Source organism: Neolamprologus multifasciatus, chromosome 3 (assembly GCF_963576455.1).
Source record: "Neolamprologus multifasciatus chromosome 3, fNeoMul1.2, whole genome shotgun sequence".
NCBI lineage: Eukaryota > Metazoa > Chordata > Actinopteri > Cichliformes > Cichlidae > Neolamprologus > Neolamprologus multifasciatus.
The window spans coordinates 47,580,110-47,605,912 of NC_140441.1; the positions used below are offsets into that span (position 1 = coordinate 47,580,110).

The following is a 25,803-nucleotide window of genomic DNA, read 5'->3' on the forward strand; positions in this document are numbered from 1 at the left end:
TACAGTCGGGCTGGACGCACGAAGCTGTGTAAAATACCACACCATAATCGCCCTCTCCTCCAAGCTTTACACTTCGACAACTCTCCACCACGCCCACACTGCTCCGTTCGATTGTCACATGAAGTCTGAGTCATGGTCTCTGCTGCTGTGCTTTAAACCTTTAAAACCTACCAACGAACCAAGTCCGCCAGAGCTTATATTATATTTTTACATGCTGTAGAGCCATTTTTGGGAGCATTTCAAGTTGCTATACATCAATACAACCATTACAGCCTATATTTTAATAATATGTCTGCATTAAGTGCATAGTAATTACATAAATTGCAAAAAAGTGCAATAAACTACAAAAAAATTGAAAATCGTTTTTGTTTTTTTTAACATATATTTCTAGTTAGAGAAATTTAAGAGGCTTATCCCTCAAAACTGTAAATACAAAAAAGTTGCACAAAATAGTTTCCCACCACAGGAAATTTATTTTGACTGTCTTCATAGTTTTATTTTTGAAATACACCAATTTCTATACACTGCAGGAAAAACAAAAATAAATATTATAATTTGCAAATTTGCAAAAAAAAAAAAAGCATATGCATCAAAATAAACTATTTCCAGCAGTGCAATATGAGTCCTAAGCTTCCCAGAAACGACACAGAAAGTCATAAAGTCAAACATAACTTTTAAAAACACCAGTATAGGCTCATTGAGGCCCTGATGGTAAAAAACTACATTTCCAAGAAAATGGCGTCACTTCCGTCATGGCGGACATGCAAAAGTTCGCGCTGACGTCTATTCCAACTAGGAAGTGTTATGAACAGCTGATCGGATTGGCAAAGCGTGTTTCTGGAATATTATGTTTTTGTTGCTGCAAGTGCTTTTTATGCAGTTTTTGCAAAGTTATATGTGGAAGGAAACTGTGACCGAGGACAAGCTGATGGCATAAGACTGTCGTTCCCAGTTGCTTCCACTTTGTCGCCTCAACTGGAGTTTGTGTTCAGGTGCCATCCTATCAGCAGCACAAACACCTGCTCGGGCTTATACACCTGTGGCCACAAGTGACTGAACACCTGCATTCAGTGGTTTGGAGAGGGGAGTACTTTTGGCTTTATAGTGACGTTTTTACCTCGAGGATGTAAGAACCTGACAAAACTCAGGCCAGGTCTTAATTTCAATGAGACCTGCACAAGGATCGTAATAATAATAATCTATATCTAATTAAACTGTTTAGATGTGATTTCATGAAGTACTTTATGGAGTCAGTCTGTGTACTGCTGTGGTTCACACAGAGTGAAATATTATGAAATGTGTAAGTAGGAAAAAGGCTGCTTTGCTCACCTCTGGCTGTGCTGACCGTTGATGCTGACACGCTCTGGTCAGGAGCTTCCATGATGCTGAGAAGCCAGTCTATGAACTGAGACACACACACGGGGTCATCCCTTCTGCACGTTTACAACGAGTGACATTTGAGCTAAAGGTCAAAGTTCACAGCACAAACACTGACCTTGGGCGTTTGGCTGCTCCAGGGCTCCTTGTCCAGGAGCCGAGGGAGGCTGTGGGACATCGCTAACAGGCACTGGGACAGGGCGCCGTCCACCGACGACTCCTCGCCATATAGACTGTGTGTTAGAGCCTGAGGCTTGGGGTCTGGCTGCCATGGAAACCACTGGACCCGGATGCCAAAGAGGAGTGGCATGATGTGGTCGCTCCAGGAAACTACTGCAGCAGCAAAGAGCTGGAACAGGAAGTCGTGGCCTGCAGAGCACACTCAGTTAGAAACACACGACACAGAATCTGCTTCCACCAACTCAGATACACAGAAGAAGCAAACAGCAGCAAGCTTTGCTCTACTGCTGATGCTCGAGAGCAGCCTCGCTGTAGTTAACACGGCACCGTCATGGTGGACCAGCATTTAGCTAAGCTCAGCTGCTGGGAGGAAGAGGAGGATGTGTGGGAGTCACATGGCGGTCACTCAGAAACATACCGATCTGGTGTCTCCACGCTGGACATCTGTTACGCCGTAGGCAACATTTCGGATATGTCCCATCAGCTCCAGGAGCCACTCCACCCGTCTGGAGATGCCTGTGACAAAGATGCTGACTAAATGAAAACCATCATGGTAAAACACACAGGTGTCAGTCGTCTGTTAGATCAGGAGAGATCCACTTTCCACGCAGTAGGAACGCCTTCCTGTCTCACCTGTGTTGATGCTGGTTGCCAGGCGACACTGGTAAAACATCTGCAGGAGGAGCCACCCCACTCTGCGGCTCGGCCAAACACGGAGGACCCCAGCAATGACATCATTAAGACTAAGGAGGGGCACTCGTCCTTGAGAGGTCAGGTAGGCTAAGATGAAGCAGGTCTTCTCCATTTGAGTCTAAACAGAATGCAGAGATGTTAAAGCCACAGCGCACGCTGAGCTTCAACGAACCGTCACAGACTGAATGACAGGCGTGACGTGATCACCGCACGTGTGCTGAAAGGAAGCCAGCAGAGGATCTGACAACGAGGGTCAGCAGCAGCTGAGAGGGCTTCAAACTACACACCTGTCACCATTTCATGTTTAGTTATCCTTCTCCCACCCCAACCAATCACAGCAGAGGCCCCGCCCCTCCCTGAGCCTGGTTCTGCTGGAGGTTTCTTCCTGTTAAAACTGAGTTTTTCCTTCCCACTGTCACCAAAGTGCTGCTCATAGGGGGTCACATGATTGTTGGGTTTTCTCTGTATTATTACTGTAGGGTCGACCTCACAGTATAAAGCACGACTGTTGTTGAAGTGAATAAAGTAACCATGTGAGGAAGATTCCTCTAAATTACTGAAAGCTTAAATCACTATATGGTTACATTTGGTTAAACTGAACGTTTACTTAAAGCGCTCCTTTTAGAAATACACACTTGTGTAGTGGGCCCCCTGCTGGGCATTAGGAAGAATGCAGGTTTTACTGTCCACACACTGACAGCTATAAGTAATAAAGCAATATGAGCTACAGGTCACTGGAATTACTTCCATTTCCACTATGAGACCAACAACATGTCTTTGAACCTGTAAACCAAATGTACTTCTGCCCGCGCTTCAGCACATGGAAACAGTGGACGTGGTCCCTCTGTTCATTTTCTGCTGGTGTTATTAACACTGTACCTCAGAGACTTTCATGATCCTCTCAATCTCTGTGTCAGACATCTCAGACAGACACTTGGCCACGCCCACATACAGATCCACTTCATCATCCTGAAATAAATGTACAAGAAATCAAACACAAACATAAAAATTATTATTTTTTAGTTAAAATGTCTCATTTAAACACCTTTGAACCTGTGTTCATGTGTTAAAGAGGCAAAGCTCGATGCCAGCAGGGCCCAGCAGCAGCACGAATAAAAGGCTTTAACTGTTAGACTGCTCCACACAAAGGTTTCAAAACAGACAAAGACAGCAGGTTGAAGGAGATCAGCTGATTTCACAGAAAGGTGAACAGAGCACGGCTAACAGGTTCAGCTATTAGCAGCTGTTAAACTCAGGGAGCCAATGGTAGGCGACACACATCAGCGCACACATATCATCAACTAAATGATTCCAGCCGTTCAAAAGCTGAAATGTAGCATCAAGTACCATGAAACACGAGCACTGTGCTGTTCTTCAGACTGATGAGGTTAATGATGCCACAGGTTCAGAAACATGCTGCTCAACGTAAAGACGACAGAGGATTTGGACAAAGGCTAAAATGAGTCTAACTGCCCGTGATCCTCACACAACTTTAGCTGTTTGACTGTTTTCCTGTTTCTGTTATTGTACTTTGAAAATGCTGGTCGAGATCACGCTGGTCGAGATCACGCTGGTCTAGATCACGCTGGTCTAGATCACGCTGGTCGAGATCACGCTGGTCGAGATCACGCTGGTCTAGATCACGCTGGTCGAGATCACGCTGGTTTAAATCACGCTGGTCGAGATCACGCTGGTCGAGATCACGCTGGTCGAGATTACGCTGGTCTAGATCACGCTGGTCTAGATCACGCTGGTTGAGATTATGCTGGTCTAGATCACGCTGGTCGAGATCACGCTGGTCTAGATCACGCTCGTCTAAATCACGCTCGTCTAAATCACGCTCGTCTAGATCACGCTGGTTGAGATCACGCTGGCCTAGATCACGCTGGTCTAGATCACGCTGGTCTAGATCTCTCCTGTGAACGAGTCTCAACGTGACGACCTGCATGAACAAAGGTAAAAGGAGGTCTCGAGTGGCAGAAACAGCGACAGCTGTGTCACAGAAATCACTGTTAACCAGAGCGAGCAGACGTGCTAGCTACAGCTGCATCATGGACCAAGAGGTCATGTGACCATGGTCCAGAGGTCATGTGACCATGGTCCAGAGGTCATGTGACCATGATCCAGAGGTCTTCTTCTACGGTCAGAATCAGCTTTAAATGGACTGCAGCAAACTGTAAACACGTCTCTGACCAGGTGCATCAAACGTGACATTCTTCCTCATGAAGAGGAGGAGGAGCAGACCCTGCATCTCTGAAGGTATGAAGGTCGTTAGTGTCTTTGGAACTGGCACACACATCTGTCTTACTACAGCCAGACTTCATCGTTACAAAGACCTGCGTCTCACCTTTCTCCAGCTGAAAACATCTGGCCTATTAAGCAGCTGTTGTCCTACATCAGACAACCTGCTCTTCAAGCAGTGCCACAGTTAGTCTGCACACACAGACTGTTGTCAGAGGAAATGCTCTGATCAGCTCCTGTCTGCACTTCATTTACTCAGTTTATCCAGCTGACATGTCCTGTGTGTTCTGCTATGGATGTAATCAGGCCAATGCACGTGACTGCATTCTGTTTTTATGTTTGCAAACTTCACATTGTCCTAATAAACCCAGACAGCCATTCCACCAAAACATGTACAAATGTCTGCATGTTTCACTGAAGCACCCAGTTTGTATCCAAGAGTTCGACGTCTTTAACTTTTGAGTTTGACGACATCAAACGAACACTAACAGGAACCTGCTGCACATCCTGTCTTTGCACTTATTATAAACCTGACTGGCATTTCTATCAGGCCTCCTCGTCCAACATCCATCAAGATAATTACGTATTACTTATGCTCGTGTCATTAATATAATAACTGAGCACAGGAAACAGATATGTGAGATACAGACAGGGAGGGGCCAGAGCTCTGTGACCTGTTACTGTAACTGTTCCAGTTACCACTGTTGTTATTATGATGCTGTGTTTGGTCCCTGCCCGTCGAGGTGTTCTTACAGCTGAGCTAACGATGGGCTGAAGCTGCTGTGGTGATGAGCAGAGCTCATTTCCAGCCGAGCTCCGGTGACTGAAGCTCTGCACACCTACAGCAGCATCTGTCACAGCTTCTTGCTTTGAATAAAATGGGTTTATGCTCCTGTTCGTGTCTCTGGGTGGATGGGAACATCAGAGGATATCACGATCCCCGAGCGTAAAACCAGGGACAGAGCCATGCATCAAAGAAAAAGCTTCTACGTGTCAGTGATAACAGTCAGCAGCTACACTGCACCTGGATTCGGTCGGGCAGGAAGGTGAAGATCTTCTCCGTGGCAGAGCAGAGGATGGTCCAGCAGCTGCTAGAGGGGTTTGGGAGGGCCATGGCCTGAGCCAGGCCCCGCAGCACAGAGCGACACAGGGACGCGCGCTGGGGTCGGAGGTCCTCCTCAAACTGCTGCACCCCCAAACTCTCCACATACACCTGCAGCTTGTCCTCAGTCACGTGCTTCATCCACGAGCCCAGAGTCTCATAGAGGTGGGCCCGGGTCTGGTACTGGGGGAGACAGACAGCCAGTAAGGATCTCTGAAGCCTTCATCATTGTACTGGACTCAGCACGTCTCCTACAGCAGAGACAGACTGGATGTGTGTCGTGGTTAAAGAGCATCTGTTCAGCTTTAGAAGCCAAACGCTGTTTATTCAGACATTTCTTCAGCTGCTGTACGACTGAGAAACAGCTGAGCTCAGAGGTGAGGCAGTAGATGCTCCTGTTTCTGTTAAGAACACCTAAAGAAACCTGTTCAAATATAAGCTGGATATCAAGAAACAACAGATTAAAGTGGACCAGCCTATAAACCTGATGGAGACTGAATATCAGCTGTCACAGCGCTAATACCCAACTGAACTTACACTGAGACTGTGGACCAGGGGAGGCGACAACCAGGAGCCCAAAAACAGAGCAGCGCTGTGGGAGGACTGGGTCTGACAGGCTGCCAGGACAACACACTGATGCTGCACATCCTCTCCTACAAAACACAACAACAACATCGACTGAACAGGATCTGTGGCTTCACGGACAGCACTGAGCGACAACTCTTACCAAAGCTCATCCTCATTAAAGGAGAAAGAGCGGCGCTCCAGTTGATGGGCGGATACTGGAAAGAGGCGCCGACTGACGCCAAAGCGGTGAGAGCGGTCTTAACCAGGCCTGGATGGGAGGACTGAGGACCTGCGCCCAGAGAGAGACGATGTTACAGAGTTACAGCTTCAAACACAACGACCTCTGTAGATGTCACAAACCTTTTTGTCCAGCTTCTGTGACGAACTCCGTCGTGGATCTGACGACACTTTTCTCTGAGAGGTAACTGAAATCTGGAGGAACTGGGAGTTGGATCAAAGTAGTTAGTGCCCAGTAGATCATTTTAAAGTGTTACTAACGCTGCATCCAGCTCTGCTCCGCCCACTGACTCCTGTGTTACCTGCTGTGTGACTGTGACTGCTGGACATGTGGGCCAGGTGCAAATGTCCCAGCAAACAGGCTGTTGGACTGCAAACCGATGGCTCCAGAGAACGTGATGATCTGCAACCAAAGAGCCGACAAGTGGCTGAAACAGACGCTCTGAGGAGCGAGCAGAGGGGAGAGTATCGTGTGTAGTAATCAGAGTAAAGTAATATGTGATAAGTAAACTCTTACCTGTGTGACGGCCCGAATAACTTCATTCAGCCTGTTCTGCTGCTTGGACACGAGCTCCGTCTCGCTCTTCAGCTGCATCAGAGGAGAATCAGCATCACTGTCGCTAACTTCAGCTGCAACTAAAGGTGTGTTTGCATCTCTTTATGAACACGGGGACGCTTCACATGGCTGCACAGAAGACACAGATCTGCATCCATCACATCTTTTTAAATACTGGGTTTGCCAGTGTGTTCCTATGGTAACCATGGTGATTCCTCAAACCTTACAGGGTCACATGAGCTCGATCATCTATGGCTCCACATGCTTGAAACCACGAAACAAAGACATCCTCAGAAACACAACAGCAGGTGATAACATGAAGCTGCAGGCGTCTTACCTGAACGAGGTAACTCTCTGATCCCACCAACGCCACCAGCCCGTTGACAGCAGCCAGCCGCTGCATGGTGGGACAGCCCTGTAACACAAAGGTCAGCGCTGGGACCCCAAACATCCTTTCACGTGATTGGACATCGTTTACATGAACATTTAGGCTGAGATGTAGAAAGTGAGGTTTTGTACCTCAGCCAGTAAGATTTTGATCCAGGCTGCGAGCAGGTGAGGGTGGATGTGCTCTGCTTTGCCGTGGCCGCACACCGACAGCCCGTGGACCGCTAACCCCAGAGCCAGGGAGAAGCCCGGGGTCTGGGGACACAGGGTCATCAATGAAACCACAAAGAGCTGCTGGAGCCAGAATGACCCCATCAGCTCTCCTACTGACCTGCTGGCTCTCCTCAGTCAGGCTGCGCAGCGTGTCCGTGACCTCCTCGGCCTTGGCGGCGTCAATAAGACCTGCGCTGAACGCTGAGACGCTCACACACGCCACAGAGTACGCCAACACCTGCATACACACACATGTGAAGGTCAGTGAAAACTTTATACGGCACAGTTTTCAACCTTCACCCCACACTGGCCGTGCAGCGTCTCCACCTTGGACAGTAAACAAACCTTATCTGTGTTACACACTTTTTATTTGCTCTACAAGGTCACGACGACACGTTTTCACAGCTTATAGAAGCCGAATCTGTTCCAATCGTACGGTAAACATCATAAGATACACATTTTAGTGCTTCGAGGTCATAGGTCAAAGTTCACACATCAGCATCAGGCTCAAAGTTTTAGCTCTTGTTTCATGTTCATGTAGCAGAAACTGTCTTTAGTAGATAATTCATCAAAACGACTATTTCAGCTGCTTCTGTCACAAACGTGTCTGAGCAGAGTTACAATCACAGACTTGTTCCTGCGTCAGAGACTTCAGGACCTCGGCTCTGGCGTCAGCGTGCGAGTCGTGTGCAGGGCTGCTGTACCTCCTGCACCATGCGTCCTCGTCCACTGCAGTCTTGCAGGTTGGCCAGCAGCTTGTCGAGTGTCAGGCTGACACGGACATGTCGACTCCTCTGTCCGCTGCTGCAGAAGGCAGACAGCACTAGACCCAGACCCAGTATACAGCCAGTGCTGAGGAAAGAAGGCGAGAACATGGAAGAGCACATTTAATATGCTAACCCCTGTTTCACTGTTGGATATTAACTCCTAACATGCTTCCAGATGTGTCTGTTGAAAAAGAGTAAATGTGCCAAACGAGCTCTTTTATTGAGCAGCAGAAATGCAGCCTTGGTAACGGCTGAATCTTCCAGCTTCCTACCAACCATGTGATGTCAGTTTGCTCTCTGCAAACACGAGAGGACGTACTTGTATTCCAGGTTGGGGTTGAAAGAGGAACTTTCCAGAGCATCCAGAGGGCCGAAGAGGAGATCAGCATCCTTCTGAGCAGACTCATCACTGACAGAGGACACAGGCAGTCAGTAAGCGTTACGCTGTTGGTTCACATCAGAATCTCCTCCTGCAGACTCTGTACCTGAGGCGCTGGTGCAGCAGGGTGGACAGCACCATGCCGAGACCGAGCCCGGAGTGGAACTGGACGGCCTGGGAGTCGTCTGCGGTGGGGGAGCCCGGGAGGCCGGCCCGCAGCGCCGACAGGATGTGGGTCAGACCGTCCCGCTGCCGCACCACGAGCACGGAGACGAGCAGCGACAGGGAGAGGCTCGCACAGGAGCGCGCTATGGTGCTCGCTGTGTTCTCACCCGAGTAGGAGCGCTGAGGAGGCAGCACAGGGTGAAAGTAATCAATGCAAGAAAGCAACTTTATATTCACAACGACTGTGCAGCCAACAGCAACATGTGTTAGAGAGCAAAGACTCGCTGAGCTGTGAGAACCACGTTTACTGGAATATTGATGCTAATACACTCCAGCTGGTTTACGTGTCGATGCAGCGATGTTTCAGGCTTGTTTTGCTTCTTTTTGGGAGAAAGTCATCAAAATAAAGTTGTTTTTGCTTCACTGCATGCTCGGGATAAAGTGCAGCTTCAAACATCTCTGAAGCCATGGGGATGCATTAGTGCCGCTAGCACGTCTGCACGTCTGGAAAGGCACCGAGTGCTGAAAGTGTTAGCACAGGTGCTAAAGACAGTCAGCGGCTCCCCTCACTCACACTGATGAACACTTTCAGAGCTCAGAGTGATAAAAGCTGCTCCACACTAACAAATCCAACAGTGTTAATCTGACACACACGCTGGTGTTGCAGCTACAGCAGCCACATCAGCGTCTCTGAACCACAGCAGCCAGCAGGCTGCAGTTAACAGACGGACAATCACACGGAGCTCGTGTTTATTTACAATAACATGTGGTTTATGGGGCAGGTGAATCACTGCATGTTTACTTTTGAGGGTCAGTAAAGTGTTCATAGTGTGAGGCTCAGAAACAGCTGATTCTGTTTCATCACGTCACTGTCACGACTCTTAAAGAACTCGAATCATCTGCCAATCACGGTTTCTTATGTAAAAGCTGATGAAACTCACGTGTAGAAACCAGGGGAAAACTCGTCCTTTGGACTTGAAGCTGCTGCTGCTGATGCTGAGCAGGGTGTCCAGCACCATGGTCAACCAGCTTCCTGTGGCCACGAACTCTGGTCCAGCCTATCGAGTCCAACAGCACTGAGCTCAGCATCTCTATGATGATGAAATAGCAAACACACTGTGTAACAGGACCCTGCGGCGTCTCACCCCCAGGCTGCCGTCACCATCAGTGGGCAGGTTGCTCTCATACTTCGCCAGAACAGCGGCGAGGCCGCTCAGAGCCAAGATGGCGTTTCCCTGAACAACAGGACTGTCCCTGAAACGACCCACAGAAAGTCACAGCGCTCACATCAGGTTACTCTGCTCACCAAACGTTTCCTATGAAACAGAGCGAGCAGGGGACTCACTTTGTAGCAGCTTTGATGACATCTGCCAGCTGATCTCTGGCCCTGTGTCAGAAAAATAATAACAACACATTAAAAAGATGAAGAACGTGATGAAGATGGTGACCAGTGTCTGTTAAAGCAGTGATGCACATCAGCACTTTAGTCTATTTACAACCGTAATACAAAAACATCAGGACGGCGTCTCACATGTAAATGAAACAGGATGATTTACAGATTAAATGTAATCACATGTTTAAACTGAGACAAACTAACAATTTAGGGGAAACTAAGTCTGGAGAACGTAAGTTTGATGGTGTAGCGCTGAGACAGACGCCGTAGCATCTTTGTAACAGTCTGTAAATGTCTTCGACTGGACTTTGGGACAGGAATGTCCTCCTGTTCTTGTCCGAGGAGCTAAAATCCTGGATCAAAGTCCTGGGTCTTCTTTGGTGGATTGTTTGCTTCCTCCATGCTTTCTAAATAAGTCTCCGCTCCAATTCATCCCACAGATGTTCTGCTGGGTCAAAGTCAGGACTCTTTGTAGGCCAGTCAGGTTCTTCCTGTGCACACGTTCATGTTGGGAGCAGGAAATCCTCCCAAATGTCTTGGTATTTGGAAGTATTAAGAATTCCTCTCAGCAGAACTAAGTAGCTGAGCCCAACCTCTAAAAACAGCCCCACTATCATCCCTCCACCACCAAAGTCAGACGAGTATCAGTCTCCTGATAACTGCTGAACCAGACTCCTCCATCGGACTGCGAGAAGCGTGAACACGACATTTTCCAACGATGCTTGTTCCGATCACGACAGCGTCCAGGAACTTCCTGAGCTCCTGACAGCGAGCCACAGACTTTATACACCTGTGACTGACAGGCCTGAAAACCATGATTCACTTTCTTCATGGTCAGGAGGGAGAGCAGGTCGTCTACTGGTCAGGAGGTTGCTGGTTCAGAACCAGTTATTTTGGCTACATAGTGCAGGTGTTACCACAAAGTGTTGATGTAAAGTTTGGTCCACACAGCAGGGAAACACACACACTACAGTCATTACAGTAAGATTAGAGACCTTGTACAAAAGCACTACCATTTATATACACACAGTCTACACATATACAAGCAAGTATGAGTGTGGTTCTCACCACAGCCAGGCACAGTGATGCTTGTACTGCAGCTCCTGTGGATCCTCTTTGCCTTGTTTCTGGAGCATCTCTATCTCAGCACGTCGACCCTGCCAACAGAAACCAAACCCTGAGAGGCCTTTACTGTAAGATCAGAGGCCTTTACTGTAAGATCAGAGGCCTCTGAGGCCTTTACTGTAAGATCAGAGGCCTTTACTGTAAGATCAGAGGCCTTTACTGTAAGATCAGAGGCCTTTACTGTAAGATCAGAGGCCTCTGAGGCCTTTACTGTAACATCAGAAGCCTTTACTGTAAGATCAGAGGCCTTTACTGTAAGATCAGAGGCCTTTACTGTAACATCAGAAGCCTTTACTGTAAGGTCAGAGGTCTCTGAGGCCTTTACTGTAACATCAGAAGCCTCTGAGGCCTTTACTGTAAGATCAGAGGCCTTTACTGTAAGATCAGAGGCCTTTACTGTAAGATCAGAGGCCTTTACTGTAAGATCAGAGGCCTCTGAGGCCTTTACTGTAAGATCAGAGGCCTTTACTGTAAGATCAGAGGCCTTTACTGTAAGATCAGAGGCCTTTACTGTAAGATCAGAGGCCTCTGAGGCCTTTACTGTAACATCAGAAGCCTTTACTGTAAGGTCAGAAGTCTCTGAGGCCTTTACTGTAACATCAGAAGCCTCTGAGGCCTTTACTGTAAGATCAGAGGCCTTTACTGTAACATCAGAAGCCTTTACTGTAAGGTCAGAGGTCTCTGAGGCCTTTACTGTAACATCAGAAGCCTCTGAGGCCTTTACTGTAAGATCAGAGGCCTTTACTGTAAGATCAGAGGTCTCTGAGGCCTTTACTGTAAGATCAGAGGCCTGTGAGGCCTGTGGAGGACAGACTGGCTGACATTTGTGTTGTGTAGGTTCCAGTTAGGCTGCACATCACCCAGTATGTCTTACTGTGTCCTGGTGCCACATGGAAAGGGCAGAACTACCAGCTGGTGAAGTCACGCTTCACGATGTGCATTTTAGTCGCTGAATTCTTTGTCCACACCATTTATTTCTATGAAGCACTCAGTGCTGCTTTTGTAACACCTGCACAAACCTCCATAACGGCGTAGAAAGCTCGGCTCATGAAGCCCCTCCAGGCCTGTGGCAGGAGGAGGGCACGGTGCCACTCAGAGGGCTGGATGTTGACCTGTGCACCAAAACACAGAAGAAGGAAACAGTTCCTCTTTCAAGCTCTGCGTGCACGACAAAGAACAAGAGAGAAAGCAATGGAAGAAGACAACACGTACTTCATGAACGAGGGCTGTCAGCGTCTGCTGGTAACTGCGGCTGACGAGGAAGCGGCTGATGGGTCTCCCAGCACGATCGCTCTGCACAGACAGACTGTACGACAGAAGCAGCCCAGCTGCACCACAGACAGAGAGGCTGAGTTATAATGGTGCTTCCAACAGTGACGTGTTGGTACAGACACACTGTTTGAAATCTCCACCATGTCCTGGCTTTATGAGAACCAAACAGATTAAATCTGCAGAATATCTTCATCTTCCAAACCTCTCCTCAGAAAGACGTCCCTTCCTGTAGCTCCACATATTCTCTCTTCCTCACCAATTTAAGAAACACAACTTTGATATGCTGACTGACAGATTTTACAGAGTTTAAAGGCAAAGCAGCAACATGTTCATAGTGACGTTCAACGACACCACACAGTCGATATCACTGACACCAACTAAATGAGAGGTGTCACTGGGTCACCTGCCAGTCCTGGCTTCAGCCCAGGCTGCTTGTTTTTCTCGTAGGTCTTGAGCATGAACGACGGGATCCCTGCCACCGTTTTACCCTGGTCTGAGCGGAGGTTACCCCCCCTCAGGGCTGAGAAGTAGATTCCCCGCGGCATCTGACTCATCTCCTGCCTCACCAGTGACGTCAAGAAGAGCTCGAAGGCTGGAAACATAAAAGAAACACCATCAATGCATCATCAGCATTACTCAGTATCACACGCAGATGTGACAGATCCACGATCTCTCCAGCAGGAAACACACCAAACACCTGATGTCTGTTTCTGTGCAGCTCAAACAGCTCAAACAGCTGATGTTGATGGTTATGAACAGTTGTGCTGAACAAAAATGTTGTAACATCATGCAGCGTACATGTGTTCCTAAAGTATCTTAGCGGTCCCAGGACTGCACTCTCCTGGAAGCTGCTTTCAGGGTTACAGCCTCTAACGCTCCTACTGCCACTAAGACCACTTTGTTCTTGTTCTCCAGTCGCTGCTACTCTGGAAGTTGAAGCACCCCCGACCCTTACTCCTACTACCGGCTCGACGGGGCTTCTAGTCCACATGTGGCGCGGGTGTTTCTATACACTACAGCTTCCTGGTTGTGCTTTGAGTTTATGCTATCCCAGCTTGCATCTTACATCCTGCTACTACGTGGTGGAAAATGTCCGTAGCACCTTTGCACAGTCTGCAGCCGTGGTAGACTCCCTCCTACCACAGCTCACCTCTAAGCATCTGGATCTTTCTACCATTCATCGGGCTTCTCAGCATCTGTTTCAGCATCTGCACGGATTTGGCTCTGACTGATCTTCATCCTGCTGGCCTCACCAGGTGGATCTCACTGACTCCTCCCATACAGCTTGATGTCATCTACAGGATGACATTTGATGACATCACCTCTTAGTGATGAGCTGGCTTTGGGGATTGAAGCCTTTGCAGACAGAAGCTGGGACACTGCACACTCCAGTACTGTCTCCCACAGTTCCTGATGAATGTTATCAGTGCACTGAAGCACAGTAACAAGCAGGTCAGTGTGCATGAATGGGGCACAGAGTCAGGTTGGTCTGCCTAGTCTTAAGTGCTCTTGTACTGTCAGAATGACACGATAGCAGCCCTACGAACCAGCAGCTGAGCTTTTGTGTTGTTTCTAATGCTTTTCAGAGTTTTGCTCATGTACTGGCTCATGTGCCTCCACAGCTTCAGTAGCTCCTGTGTCGTGGAGAGGCGAGTTATCGGGCCGTGGTTTGATGGCCAGGACGGTTCAGTCCTGTGTTCGTGCCTTTAGCATTCCCCATATCTACAGACCGCTGATCACTGAACGCTTCTTAAACAGTAGACGTGGATTATGTCGGGTCCCGCTGTTGTCCCAGACTCATTGTCTCGAGAGTAGATCCTGGATGGATCTCTAGAAGCAGTTTATTCTGTCGGGACGACAGGATACGACCTGTTGGTTTGTTGGCTGCTCCAGTTTACCTGGAAGAACAGACGAGGTGGTGAGAGTCATCAGCTTCACATAAGATGAGCCTGGGACGGAGAGATCCTTCTCATCTTCCTCCTTTTCTTTACTCTGTTCATCTTCTTCGTTTTCAGGGAGCTTTGCAGGTGGTCGGGCCTTCCAATCAAAGAGGAGAGAGAGCTGACACACGGCGGCGTATAGGGACGTTTCTGAACACGCTAAAATAACTGAAACATCAGCTTCCTCATTAACTAGTGCCTCATAGTTACACCTGACTAACGTCTGAGGACAATTAATAAAGAAACATTGCAAAATGATCTGGCTAATATGTTAGAAACTGTTCTGATGTTGTTATGAGAGTGGAGCAGGACTCTTAACTGCCTCAGGAAGGTGGTTGATGGTGTGATCTGTTTCAGGAAAGGCTGCCAAAGCCCTGTAGCCACAGCTGGCCACCTCTGGATCCTGTTACAACACAAAGGTGCAGACACATGTTTCTGTTTCCTACAAGAGGATGAAACTTATGTGACATCACAGCATATTTGTGCATGTAGGAGTCATCATGTCAGCTGTGTGTGGATACAGTATATACAGACCTCGCTCAGAGCATAAGTCCAGAGAATGCTGACCACCTCTTCTTTTAATTTCTAATGACAAAAATAAGAAGTCATTTTAATGCACATTTAACACACACACACACACACACACACACACACACACACACACACACACACACACACACACTAGAATCAACAGAGTTTTCCAACCTTTTCTTATGTTTTCTGCAGACTTTCTTTCAGCCAAATCGCTGCACTGACCTAAAGCACGATCTGCACGACATTTCCTTCAAACACAGTGAAGGTGGACGCCGCTCTTAATGAAACCCAGAATTAGCTTTCATGTATATGAAAGTTGCTGCTGTGCTCTGGATCTTTGGCATTTTGCATGAAGCGATTTTCTCTAAGCTTCAGTTCACACAGCAGAGAAGTTTGTGTCTGACTCAGTGACTGCAAGGTGCTGCACAGGTCCTGTGGCTGCAACCCAAAAGCATCCCTATCAGGCGTCCTGTGCTAATACGCCATGTTTGGTTTTGGCCTTTGGTCTTGTGTTTGTTTAGATGCCACTTTGCAAACCTAAGCTGTACTGCCATATCATTGTTAGAGAGGAGGAGAGCTTTCCAACAAGCAGCACTGCATGGTCTAGGATTCATCTGCTGGGACGGCCTCTGCTGCTGTGTTGAATCCTCCAGAGCAACAAATTACCAAAACGTCTGTTTTTAAAAAGAGGCTCACACTCGCTGATCCATTTATTAGTTACTGTGAAGTCCGAGCAGAGCAGGACTCTGAGGACTGGACCCTCACACGTCTGTACTTTGTGCTTCTACACAACTTTACATTGATGTGCTAACTTTAGCTCCCAAACACAGTGATGTAGAGATGTGACTCTACAGTGAGGTGATACAAACAGCTGGTGAGAGTCCTGTTTACAGACAGAACCACAGAGAAAAACAGAACCTGGTGGAGTTCCTGTGTCACTCTGTTAGCTCCTCAACACAGAGGAACATGACCGTTACGACGCACCTCGTACTGCTCTGATTTAACTGTGAGCTGAGGCACCAGAGCCAAAAGCTCAGCGATGGCTTGAACCACCTCTGGCTGTGAGTGACAGCTGAGCTCAGGCCAAACAGTTCTCCATGCTGAGATAATATCCACCACCTGAGAAAGAAACATTTCTTTTAAGACCAGAACTTTGGAAAAGATTCAAAAGTTATGATGCAGAAAAAAGATGATTCCTGAATTTAAAGAGACAAATGGAGACAGACGAGGTACCTCTGCTCGACACAGCTCCTGTAGTCCCTGCAGGACGAGAGCAGCCGGGGTTGCCAGGTCTGGTCTGTTGCACTGTTTTAAAGTGAGTGAAATGGCAGCCACCATGTCCCCTGCATGCTGGTAAGGCCTGGTTAACACACACATCAGCGTGGACAAAGTGGAAAATGTGTTTCTTCTCATTTTGTTACCATTTTTATTAAAAAGCATTAAAAGTGCCAGGACACGTGTAAGTAAGTAAATGCCAAACACAGCTTCTTATCATTGCAAACTCTTCTGGCTGCAAATGTTTTACAATAAAAACAAACGTAAGCATTTGTGAAAACAAGAAACAGCTCAATGATTTGCTAAATTTGTGCTGTAGCATCCATCCAGAGGGTTTCCCAGGTTTTCACTAATGCTAACAAAGCTGCATGTACATGTTAGCAGGTGTAACAGGCCCCGGGACGATGAGCAGTGTGCACCAGCTGGTTAGAACAAAGGAAATAATCAAATAAAATCATCGTTTGATTTCATCAACACACATAAAGGCCAGTTCACAAACACTGACAAGCATTAGCTAACAGCTAACATGTAAAGGACGTGTGCAGGAGCCTGGATGCAGTTTGTGGAGTTTATATGATCAACATAGTTTTTGGGTTGAAGGTTAAAACTATGAAGTTATGGCTCACTTGCTTAGAGTTGTATTATATGGGAAGCAATGCTTACAGACTGACATAATAATAGTTTGATTTCTTTTGCTTCAAATGTATGCTTTTATTTTGATAGTCTGGCAGAGACAGGAAGTTAGCTGCCTCTCAGTCTCTCTGTTTGAACTGAACTTTGTAAGACTTTGATCCTTCTGGATTCAGTCACGTGTAGCTGCTCTGAAAGATTTAAAACTGGACTCCTGCTGATTTTTGGAGAAACAGGGACTCAGTGGAGCGTCGAGCTGAGGCTTCATTCACTGCAAAGCTACAAAGTGCATTCATTTATCTTAACAAGCAAAGTTGATGTGACTGAAAAAACAAAGATTTTTCTGAACTTTTATCAGCTTGTTGAGCAGAAACATCTATGAAGAGTCCAGTCAGTGATTATTACTCATCAGAAGGGAAGATGAAGAGTCCTGGTGTTGGAAGCTCACACTGTCTGCACTGTGCATGCAAAGTCCACTGAATGAATGAACCAGTGAATGTAGGAAGTGCCCACTGTTTCTGTAAGTATGGGAGGACCCACCTCTCTCTGCAGATGTCCCTGACACAGGCGGCCCTGGCCAGGATCTGCTCCCACTGGGCGTCCCTCCCCAGCACCACCCTGCTGTCCTGCTGGCTCATTAGACGCTGCAGCTCTGGGTAGACCCGGTCCTTACAGACATGACCAAAGCAGCACACAATCAAAGACAAACAGAAGCTTTGAACACATGAATATGACATTTATAGTAATGCGTTATTATTGCAAACCTGCTTCTTCCACAGAGCGGTCATGAGGCGCAGTCCCACTGCTCTCAGCTTGGGGGAGCCGGCCAGCATGTGCAGACTGTGCAGCACGATAGGGAAGCAAAGCTGGAATATTACAGCACATATGATCAGAGCCAAGTTTACAAGAGAAACACACGGTTACAGCTGAAGAAGGCAGATGTTAGACGATGACTGCTGGTTTGGAGAGTCCAGGTCACTGACAGAGTGCTTTATACTACAGAGCACTGCATCTATCCCACACAGAGGCTGCTGTGGTCCAATCCCAGCTGCTACAAACTGGGTACAAGAAACACTGTCCGTGTTCATCTCAGTTATTCACTGTTATTGGTGGATTGTGCTCACATGCGGGTATTTGGGACACGCGGGTCACTGGTTTTTAAACTCTAGAAGCCTCCTGGATGAAGAAAAGCTCCTCAGACTACATGACCTGGATGACCCTACAGATTAAAGCTCATCTGTGTGTATGATGGACTAAAACACACTGTGAGCGCTCAGATGAAGTAGAAAGGTGCTGCTGATGTTCCAGCCCCGTCTCCAGACGCTCACAGTCAGTACAGGTTCTTCTTAGTCGTGCTGCGTACCTTATGAGTGCCGAGGTTTGGCAGGCTTGTGAGAACAGCGTGAGCCAGGACGGGACTCTTTTCTTTGGTCAGTTTGAACAAAAGAAGCAGCACGAGGGGCGGGACCTGCAGAGGGAAACGCCCACATCAGCAAACACACCAACCAAACATTAGGGGTACAATGAAACAATGAGAGGTAAACTTCACACTTCATCTGCAGCTAGTGACTCCAACACAAGTCCAGAGGGAAGTCTGTCCCCTTAGAGCACTCCCTAACCTCTCCCTTTATACGGCAGCAGATTAGCAGCAATCACACAGCAGTGACAGCTTTTATCTTCCTGCTGATCTGAACCATTTCAAAGTCATGTGTTGGTGCCAAAACACCAGGTTATCAACATGTGTTTACTGCTCTTAGAAAGACAAACACGAGCTAGCTGCCTTACATACAACATATCTACATGTCAGAGGGAACAACATGCATTACTTTATATTCAGGTCAGATTTAAGAGAACCAGTTGTGTGGGTTATCTACCTGGCAGGGGTCGGCAGCAGCGACAGCCTGGCTTGCTTTCAAAGCCAGCTGGCAGATGTTTTCCTGACCCATGATGATGAGATAAGTCACAATCAGGACAAGAGAGGAGGACAGGCGCTGGCTGGACGACAGGGCGGAGCTGACCGCCAACAGCCAATCGGTCGCTGCTGCTGGATTGTTGGCCACTTTGCGCAGTACCGACAAAGACACGCTGAGCTCACTATACCAGGAACTCAGAGACAGAGGCAGTGATGGGGCCGGCTGAGGGAGACAGATTCATGAGAAACAAATGATAAAGAACAAAGAGCAAAGCTACAGATGCACCATGAATGTTAATGAAGTGTAATTTAAGGATCAAGCAAAGCATCCCAGAGGAACAACACTCCAGAGACTGGATGCTGACCCTGAAGAAGAGGCAGTAAAGACAGCCCTGTTGCTATGACACTGAGAGGGAAACAGTATTTTTGGATGGATGTCGTCTGTGCTCTAATGCTCTGTCCACTCACCACCTAACAGCTACCTGCACTATTGTAACAGTGTTTGAATTACATGGCTACACCTCAAAGAAAGACTCCAAAAACTGAATGTGAGAAACAGGCCTGGGGCTACCTGTTGGGCTACCTGCTGGACTACCTGCTGGGTTACCTGCTGGGTAACCTGCTGGGTAACCTGCTGGACTACCTGCTAGGCTACCTGCTAGGCTACCTGCTAGGCTACCTGTTGGGTTACCTGCTGGACTACCTGCTAGGCTACTTGTTGGGTTACCTGCTGGGTTACCTGCTGAGCTACCTGCTAGGCTACCTGCTAGGCTACCTGTTGGGTTACCTATTGGGCTACCTGCTAGGCTACCTGTTGGGCTACCTGTTGGGTTACCTGCTAGGCTACCTGCTAGGCTAACTGCTGGGCTACCTGCTAGGCTAACTGCTGGGCTACCTGCTAGGCTACCTGCTAGGCTAACTGCTGGGCTACCTGCTAGGCTACCTGCTAGGCTAACTGCTGGGCTACCTGTTGGGCTAACTGCTGGGCTACCTGCTAGGCTACCTGCTAGGCTACCTTCTGGGCTACCTGCTAGGCTAACTGCTGGGCTACCTGCTAGGCTACCTGTTGGGCTACCTGCTGGGCTACCTGCTAGGCTACCTGCTAGGCTAACTGCTGGGCTACCTGCTAGGCTACCTGCTAGACTACCTGCTAGGCTACCTTTTGGGCTACCTGTTGGGCTAACTGCTGGGCTACCTGCTAGGCTACCTGCTAGGCTACCTGTTGGGCTAACTACTGGGCTACCTGCTAGGCTACCTGTTGGGCTACCTGCTAGGCTACCTGCTAGGCAACCTGTTGGGTTACCTGCTAGGCTAACTGCTGGGCTACCTGCTGGGTTACCTGCTAGGCTACCTGCTAGGCTACCTGTTGGGCTACCTGTTGGGTTACCTGCTGGGTTACCTGCTGGACTACCTGCTGGGTTACCTGCTGGGTTACCTGCTGGGCTAACTGCTCTGTTACCTGCTAGGCTACCTGCTGGGCTACCTGCTGGGGTTTATCTGCGGGCCTGCTAACTCTGTGCAGCAGGCTGTGAGCCAGCCTGTGGTTGGTGCTGTGTGTGTTCTGGTCAGACAGCGGCTCAGTGAGACCCAAGCAGGACAGGAGCTGCAACACGGGGAGAATCAGGACCGGACTCAACCAGGGCGACGCCTCCGCTTGTTCAGGGACCAAACTCAGTGCTGTGTTGAGAGAAAGAATATCTCATGTAGGACACAAAGCTCTGTGAGGTTCCAACCATGACCTGCACACACAACCTAGTTTTGTTCCCACTAATTCTTTCACTGCTTCAAAGTCTCTTAAAGGAAGCTAAAGCCAGCAGAGCTTTGTCCAAAATAATCACTTTACCAAGTCTGAGAAGGCTGGTCAGCTGATCTGAAGGGGCTTCCAACAAGAGCAAGGCCACGCCCATCATCAGCTCATCCAACAGCAACTCCTACAGAAAACAAACAGCGATGCCAACAGGTCAATACATGTGTGATACGGTGATGATGACCAGAGGTACTGCATGGTGCCCCAGGCCACAGAGGCCCGAGGGCTCACACATTAAACCTCAGGTGTGTTTTCCCTGGTAGTAGTAACAAGGCAAAAACAATGTTGCTTCCTTGAAAAGGATAAAATTTCTACAAAGTGTCTTTGAGTGTCAGATATTCACATGTGTGCATGTCCATGTCAGCTCGCTGCAGTGAGTGAAGAAGCTGATAAGCATTAATGCCAAATAACCCACTGCTGTGAGTCCAGGCTCAGGTTTGGAGCAGAGATATTTGCACATGTAAAACAAAAACCATCACTTTTGTTTACTTCCATATTTAGCTCACGTTAACCAGCACAGCAGCGCGGCTTCTTTATCTTTGCTGGTGTCTGATTGTCTACAAACAGCGATCACCTGACAGGCTGGAACAAGCTGCTGCATTAAGCCGATTATTGGTCTGCAGTCTCCGTTGAACTCGAGGCATCGCCGACACGCACACAGCAGCTGCAGAGCCAGCGCCGCTTTCTCTGGTTTCCACTGGTCTCCAGAGGTCCCAGTTAGATCTTGGAGCAGAGCGCCCACAAACGCACACAGCTCCAGGACTGCCTCCACGCTGTCCACCTGCAGGACAGAGAGGAGAGGCTGACATAGCTCCATCCTGCTCTCTGTATTAGCTACTTCCTGTCAATCTGAGCGTATGCAAATAAGAGAGACACATTTAAATGAACGATGGTGTAACATACAGAGTGGAAACATGTTGACGTGTCTTTGTACAGTTACCTAACATAACTTCAGTGTGTTACCTGCATGTGTGGAACCAGCTGACAAAGACAGAGCAGCAGCCTGTCAGACACTGGGGACAGCGTTTCCTGCTCCTTGTTCTGGGGGGCGGACCTGGATCCTCCCTGAATGGGCAGCATCACCCTAAGAAGACTCTGTCGAAGGAGCGCGTGCTCGGGTTGCCTGTGAGGTTGGCAGTATAGGTACCGAAGGAAGGGGGCCAGCATGGTGATATAAGCCTCTTTATCTCTGTAACGTACACACACACTGGAGTCATAAGAATCTCTGAGAATAGATCATCTCATAATGTCCAGTTGTCTTCAAAGTAGTGTACAACATAACAGCTACGATAGGAACCAGTAAGACTTACCTGTCAACAGCTTTCTGGATAAAGTCATCGATCTCGAACAGCAGAGCCGGCCAGCAGTCCACTCTGTTCTCCAGGGCTGTGACGTACGGGTGAGGGCTGCTCCTGCAATGGACGGGTCAGTGTCCCAGCTCTGATTCAAGTTATGGTCCAACAAACCACTGAGTCAGTCTATTACAACGAAGACAAACTAAGAAGGCCTCAATCCACACAAGACCTGTTGCCTTCCTTCTCTCACCCCAACCAATCACAGCAGATGGCGCCGCCCCTCCGAGCCTGCCAGAGGTTTCTTCCTGTTAAAAGGGAGTTTTTCCTTCCCACTGTCGCCAAAGTGCTGCTCATAGGGGGTCATATGATTGTTGGGTTTTTCTCTGTGTTATTATAGGATATACTGTACAATATAAAGCACCTTGAGGCGACTGTTGTTGTGATTTGTTGCTGTTTGAATAAAACTGAATTACAAGTTCTCCAAAGAACAAGTGCAAACTGTCAACACTAAAAACTATTGACAGTGTTATTTTAAAGCATCGATCCTTTACTGTTGGCTACACATCGTCACTTTTGCAGAATGTAGTCATATAAATAGTCCTCCAACATCCATACTGTTTCCACACAAACTGGATTTATACACCCACTCCCACAGTGACAATCTAAAGGCAAAATGTCACGTAGCTGCCACCTATGAGGATGAAAACATGCTTAAAATATGGTGTACTCACACGTACCTCTAACCAGAGTCGAGTGTGAGAGACAAAACGTTAGCAGTTGCACACACACTAATGCATCCACTGATACCATTATAGATCAGCCTTTGAATGAAGTGCTGTGAGCCTGTTCAATCATTTTCCAAGTGCAGGAAGGAAGCTCACGTCTGTGCCTGTGACAGCCTGCACTGTGGGCCACACGTCTACTCCTCCGTGTTTCCAGTCTTCACATGACGGAACCTGTTTGACCACATGTGTCACCCTTCAGCACGCCATTTCCAGACCTGAGTTTCAATACACGCCAACTCGTCAGCCTATCAGAGCACTCCCCACGTTCCAGCACAAAGGAAGCAAACAATCAGGAGTTTCTTCTATTTATTGTGACTCAAAGTCTGTTGGTGTTTCAGAGCACTGGCAGACAATTTGGACAGAGGAGATCTTTCTGTTGCACCGCTGATTTTTATACGGATGTTCACGAGTGTCTTTGCCTTTGAGGTGAAGTCTGCAATCATCCACAGGACAGATTTTATACACTAAAAAGAGGAGAGCTCACTATATTGTGACCAAACATCACTTTTAATGTTAAAACCCTGTTCGTTCTTACAGCGGCCCCATCACTGCAGCCACAGCACCGTCTGTCACTCTGTCCTCACTCGTGAACAACACCCACAGATACTTAAACGCCTCCAACTTGGGCGCCAGCTCGTCCTTGACCTGGAGTGGGTGCTCCACTGTTTTCAGCTTTGAACCACAGCCTCAGACTTGGAGGTGCTGATTCTCATTCCCAATGTTTCCCACGCAGCTGCAGAATTACTCAAAACAGCATCGATAACAACACCCACCAGGAATAGATCCGACAGTGATGGCAAAACGGACCAAGCTCAAAAAGTCTTGCTCCATTGCCTCACCAAGCTCCTCGTACAGCTGAGTTTTTGCTTCAGCTACTGCAAGAGTTACACTCATCCTGTCGATATCTGCCAGAAGATAGCCAAGCCTAACAGGACGCTTCAACCTGCTGCTCCTGAACCTCCAATGTCTATCTTCTGGTTCAGGGATTGCCACCACCACATTAAAGTCTCCCAGCAGGACTATGGAGTTGCTAGATGGGGTACCCACCTCACCCAGCAACTCTAAAAATTACTCTAAACAACTGTTAGTCACATGTGAACAAATGACTATCGGCACCTGTTCCCAACATGACAGCACAGGGAAGCAACCGTCTTGTCCACCAGGGAAAACTTCTAAATGCTGCCATCAAATCAGGGAGATGCAAACGTACCCATTCCCTGTCTGCCACCTCTCACTCTTTACATGTAGTCAGTATTTTTCAACCTCATGCACCAGTTTGGGATTCTCATGCTCCAAGAGCCAGTTTATAGCTGGGACTGAAGCACCAGGGCCTTTGACTGCCACCAGACAGAGCACCGGACCCCTACGGCACTTCAAGTGGGTGGTGGACCAATGCTGCTTCTTTGGACTAGCAGTAAGCTACAAGCTATATGTCGCTTGATAGATTACACAAGACAATATGTTTGAACATCTCTAGATATTAGACATGAGATACTTACCTGATAGAATACGGACAGGTGAAGTGTCCATCGCTCTGGTCAGCCTGCATCTCCAACAATCGCCGAATGACTTTTATCAACCCTTGAGTGTGTCTGTTGGACATCAGAGTCAGAATAACTGAAAAAACTAACAGTGTGAGCGTTTTCATTGCTTCAAATGTTTTCAAATAGTTACATTATGCTGCACAACTAGGTTAGCGTCCAGATTAGAGAGCATCCAGCTCTGAACTGTGGAACAGTGACCTTTAACATTTTCATGTTTCCAGTTTGAACTTTCAAAGCTATTTTCTTTACTTCACATGAGCCCTGATGGAGAGCAATGACATCGTGGATTTATCCTCAGCACAGACTAAGCCAGCAGTCCCCAACCTTTTTTGCGCCACAGACCGGTTTATGCCCGACAATATTTTCACGGACCGGCCTTTAAGGTGTTGCGGATGAATACAACAAAATAAAACCAGTACCAAAAAAGAAGATTTATTCATAACATGAAAAGACCAAGGAAAACCGAGTTAATGATAAAAACGACAACAAAATGATGCTGAAAACCTGGCTCTTTGTGAGTAGCTCTTAACTGAGCAGTGGTTTTGCTTAAGTGACGGCGGCCTCCATTATTTTGTTTGGCCTGCCTGGTTATTGGTAATAGCAGCGTTGCTGTCTTTTTCTGTTGGAGCCTTATAGTTGTTTTCTTTGTTGAAGTGGTCGCCATCTCTTTGGGTTGACCTGTCTGATTTACCATTAAAGCAGCGGTGCTGTCTCTTTTTGTTGTTACTATTTATATGATTATTGAATTAATTGATTATAATAAAGATATATTTTGTGTTAACTACCTCTGCCTGGTGTTCTTTTCATTTCAACCCTGTTACTGTCCCCCACCCTCTGCGCCTAGATTTTATGTGGGGATGTAACATGATAAAAACCCTGAAAACTATACATTTCACACCTGAGCCTCAACTCTCACGGCCCGGTACCGGTCTGAGGCCAGAGGGGTTGGGGACCGCTGGACTAAGCTATGACCTCCATGTGTCTAACTCAGTTTGTAGACTGTCAGTCGGGTTCCTGCACTGGAAGCATTGACTCCATGTTACACACTGGTAGCTGGAAAAGAAGGCGACTGGACTTGATTAAGTTTTAAAGATGTTTCACTTCTTATACAAGGTGGAGAGACTCACATATTTAAACCCTACAGGGCGTTGCCCTCCTTGGAGATGGTCATCGAGCTATTTGTCATGTGCGTCATCACATGAGTATAAACAAAAGCGTAGGTCATTGTCAACACCAAGGGTTAAGGGTTGAACCACTATGAGACCTTTCTGCGACCCATCATGTGACCTTTGAGGTCACCTGAGGCGAGGTGTGAGTGGGCCTTTAAAGGGATTTAAAGACTGAATTTGTAGGTGACGATGGCCAGTAACAGTGGACATACACGGCCTTCTTCATACCTCTTCTCAGTTCACAGTGTTAGCATTCTC

At 47.7% G+C, this 25,803-nt stretch overlaps 1 protein-coding gene and 1 long non-coding RNA gene across 2 annotated transcripts in view; one reads left to right on the top strand and one right to left on the bottom strand.

Moving 5' to 3' along the window:
- LOC146523730 (focadhesin-like) overlaps nt 1-25,803 on the bottom strand; it is a 29,064-nt gene that overhangs the window by 1,080 nt on the left and 2,181 nt on the right. The window contains 40 exon segments of the mRNA XM_085154040.1: nt 1,330-1,405; nt 1,496-1,746; nt 1,972-2,073; nt 2,191-2,368; nt 3,130-3,219; nt 5,516-5,776; nt 6,131-6,246; nt 6,321-6,449; nt 6,521-6,601; nt 6,700-6,761; nt 6,763-6,800; nt 6,915-6,986; nt 7,291-7,368; nt 7,473-7,595; nt 7,672-7,791; nt 8,258-8,405; nt 8,640-8,729; nt 8,806-9,044; nt 9,806-9,922; nt 10,010-10,118; nt 10,210-10,251; nt 11,326-11,414; nt 12,402-12,494; nt 12,595-12,710; nt 13,058-13,246; nt 14,553-14,691; nt 14,914-14,997; nt 15,129-15,179; nt 16,113-16,247; nt 16,362-16,488; nt 17,574-17,701; nt 17,798-17,899; nt 18,397-18,501; nt 18,908-19,168; nt 20,429-20,622; nt 20,789-20,876; nt 21,327-21,533; nt 21,716-21,941; nt 22,063-22,164; nt 24,332-24,424. Coding sequence (XP_085010166.1) covers nt 1,330-1,405; nt 1,496-1,746; nt 1,972-2,073; nt 2,191-2,368; nt 3,130-3,219; nt 5,516-5,776; nt 6,131-6,246; nt 6,321-6,449; nt 6,521-6,601; nt 6,700-6,761; nt 6,763-6,800; nt 6,915-6,986; nt 7,291-7,368; nt 7,473-7,595; nt 7,672-7,791; nt 8,258-8,405; nt 8,640-8,729; nt 8,806-9,044; nt 9,806-9,922; nt 10,010-10,118; nt 10,210-10,251; nt 11,326-11,414; nt 12,402-12,494; nt 12,595-12,710; nt 13,058-13,246; nt 14,553-14,691; nt 14,914-14,997; nt 15,129-15,179; nt 16,113-16,247; nt 16,362-16,488; nt 17,574-17,701; nt 17,798-17,899; nt 18,397-18,501; nt 18,908-19,168; nt 20,429-20,622; nt 20,789-20,876; nt 21,327-21,533; nt 21,716-21,941; nt 22,063-22,164; nt 24,332-24,424 — 5,051 coding nt within the window.
- LOC146523731 (uncharacterized) lies at nt 20,801-21,919 on the top strand. The gene is made up of 2 exons (XR_014873107.1): nt 20,801-20,915; nt 20,961-21,919. It is a non-coding gene; the product is annotated as an uncharacterized LOC146523731 (long non-coding RNA).